The 2,784-nt window shown below is 40.1% G+C and overlaps 1 protein-coding gene and 1 non-coding gene across 2 annotated transcripts; one reads left to right on the top strand and one right to left on the bottom strand.

Annotated features, from left to right (window-relative positions):
- The first annotated feature begins 195 nt into the window (after positions 1-195).
- On the top strand, positions 196-268 carry Pmar_PMAR015444. Its single transcript has one exon. It is a non-coding gene; the product is annotated as a tRNA-Val (tRNA).
- A 535-nt stretch (positions 269-803) lies between these two features.
- Positions 804-2,203, bottom strand: Pmar_PMAR015443 (hypothetical protein; the record flags this gene model as incomplete). Its single annotated transcript, XM_002775172.1, has 7 exons — positions 804-839; positions 911-995; positions 1,040-1,098; positions 1,405-1,496; positions 1,607-1,676; positions 1,719-1,789; positions 2,071-2,203. Coding segments are annotated over 7 exons (546 nt in total), but the record flags the coding sequence as incomplete, so codon positions are not given.
- Positions 2,204-2,784: the final 581 nt, after the last annotated feature.

Below are 2,784 nucleotides of genomic sequence, written 5' to 3'. Positions count from 1 at the left end.
ACTCGAGAGTCAAACTCTCAAGTGTATATTTTCTCAAGAACTCTAGTACAATCCATCACCGCTGAGGATTCTGCAAAGGGATACTAAACAAGCAGATGGTAATTGAATTTTCATTTCTCGGAGCTGTCTACTAGAATACTACTATATACACCAAGGACAGTACATCTACGAAATCCCTGCAGCCTCTCTCACATAGCCGGGATAGCCTAGTGGTTATGACGTCTGCCTTACACGCAGAAGGTCGCGAGTTCGACCCTCGCTTCTGGTATCGTTATTTTCGAGATGCGATAGCTTCTTTGGTTTCGAGGATACAATACTATTCGTGAGAGGCCTTTTCGCAGTAATACTTACGTAAGAGCTTTCCAGTAATAGACAATGCGATGATACTACGGATGAAAGTGAACTATCCTAGAGGACGTGATTTAGCGCTATGGGCAACGTTCCCTGGTTCAATGATTAAAGTGCCAATTTGGTAGGCCGAACTAATCCCTCGTTGACATGCTAGTGTTGTTGGTGTTGCTTTTAAAGATTCATCCGAGAGATTCCCGCGGACTACTCCGTCAACTACCGAACGCAAGAAAAGATACTTAATGAGACAACTCCATGACATTAGATTTTAGGAAGTCTCGAGTCCTTACGAGCCGAGGAATACCTGTGAGGCAACTCAAAAATCTTAGTAGTTGGAATATCTGCATGGACTGGATTACATGGGACATCTTCTCGATTAATTATTAATACAACTAACAGGCATTCATTTCTACTATTGGAAGCGTTCCATACAAGCCCCCCTCAAGCTTACTCTCCTAAGTGGTTCGGAAGTTGACCAATTGTATATGAACCTGCCAAGGTATGAAGACCGACCCCACGAGAATGGTATCTTACTCCTACTGCGTGCTCGCAAGGCGACCACCTCCCTTTGAGCTTTCGAATCCTCTTCTTCCATCTTATACCGCTGATGCGGCGTCAGCCAATCCGTATTCGACCGACGGGCAGGCCTGAGATCTCTCACCGAGTAACCTCAGATACTATTAATTCTCACTTTCTTTTTTTCTCAGCCTTCCTATTAAAAGTCAAGGTAGCAACTTTTGACTGCAAATCCTGACAAAAAAATCACAAAATTTTTCTGAATTCAGAAATTTACCTCGATTATTTTCCGTAATTCTCGTTTTTCAAATCGTAGTTTATTCAGCTCTTCTATCATCGCTGAATTATCTCCCATCATTTTTCGTCGTCCTCCAACACTTTCCTCGACTAAATTGGAATTTTTCTCCCTCAGTTTTCGCGTCTTCGCAACGAGAAACTGAAAAGAGCCAAAATTCTGTCTTAAACCACAAATAAAAAATAACCCGGAGAAAAAGTAGTTTTTTTCTGAAAAAAAATCTTTAAAATTTCCTCCCAACTAACATTCCTCTGAGAAATGAGCTCCTTCGTCAGGAGGGCGGGAGAGCTGTCAATAACACTGCTCATATCCTTCTCGACTGACTTTTCCCTAGGACCTGAAAAATCCAAAAAGTCGCCAGGAACGCCTTTTCAGTGGAAAAATACTTTTTTGAACAACTTCACCAAAGACGACGAAAAAGTGCAGCAGAAATGATATTTTCCACACCTTTTAATTTTGCCAATTTAATTCCAATCTTTCTCTCCTCGCGAGAAACAAGATCTCTCAATCGTTTTACCTAAAAACAAAAAAATACAAAATTTCTGAAATTTTCCCTTACCACGCCACCATCCGAATCCGACATGGCGTCCCGCACGCCCATGAGAAGCTGCCCGACCTCATCAGCAATACCTGAGTACTCGAGGTTCACTCAAGAAGGATACAAAATAAAAGATATTATTTTTTGGGAGGAAAATATGAAAATTCTGAGGAAATTTTCGTTGGTTTTTTCTACCGGAATTCGCAAGTGAACTCTTGAGCTCAGCTGAGAAAATCAACACATATATTGGAGTTTCACCACCCTAGTGATATGAAAAACATATTTCACGACTACTGGATATCACCGCGAGAATCGCGTTTTCAACCAAGTTTTACGCCAGTTCACGAGTAAAACTCCAACATTTTCAGTTTACCATCATTTCTCTTCTTCAGTGCATTCGTTTGACTTTGCGACTTCAAAAGTTTCCGTCCGCCTTCGTCAAGACGATTTTCCAAATTTTTCCTCAATTCAAATTCGCCCATAAATTCCCGATAAATATCATAAACCTAAAATGACATATCAAAATCGATCAGCTGATCGATTTCAACCCACCGCGTTTCGTAATGCAGTTACTTGCTCTTTCAAAGGTACTTTTTCTTCCTCCAACTGCTTCACACGATTAAGGAGAACCTTCAAAAACCAAGGAGCAAAAAAAATAAAAAGAAAATAAAAATAAAATTCGTCGGGGTGCTGAATGTAAATCGATCGAAGACCACCTAAACCGTACTGATAGTCGTGGGACATTCAATTCACATAAAACTCACCAAATAGCATCAACTCCAACATACTCCCCGAATTTACATATCTGAAATTCTCGAGGCTTTTCGATTCTCTTTCCACAGTTATTAATTTCTCCTCTTTTTGCCGCATCGTTCTACGTTGCTGGTTAACCAAATCCGCCGTTTTTTCTGAACAAAAATGCAAAATTTTCGGGAAAATTTTTTTTATTTTATTATCACCAGCATTTATTCGATTCTCCTCAGCTTCATTTTGCATTTTTTTCAACTCATTTTTCAAAAATTTTATTTCCTCCTCATTTTCCAAACCAACCCGTTGTAATCGTACCATCGCTTGCTCCAATTCAATC

This window comes from Perkinsus marinus (assembly GCF_000006405.1).
Source record: "Perkinsus marinus ATCC 50983 genomic scaffold scf_1104296956402, whole genome shotgun sequence".
In the NCBI taxonomy this organism is placed as follows: Eukaryota; Perkinsozoa; order Perkinsida; family Perkinsidae; genus Perkinsus; species Perkinsus marinus.
Note: the sequence above shows the minus strand (reverse complement) of the source record. Positions and strands in the feature narration are given on the sequence as shown.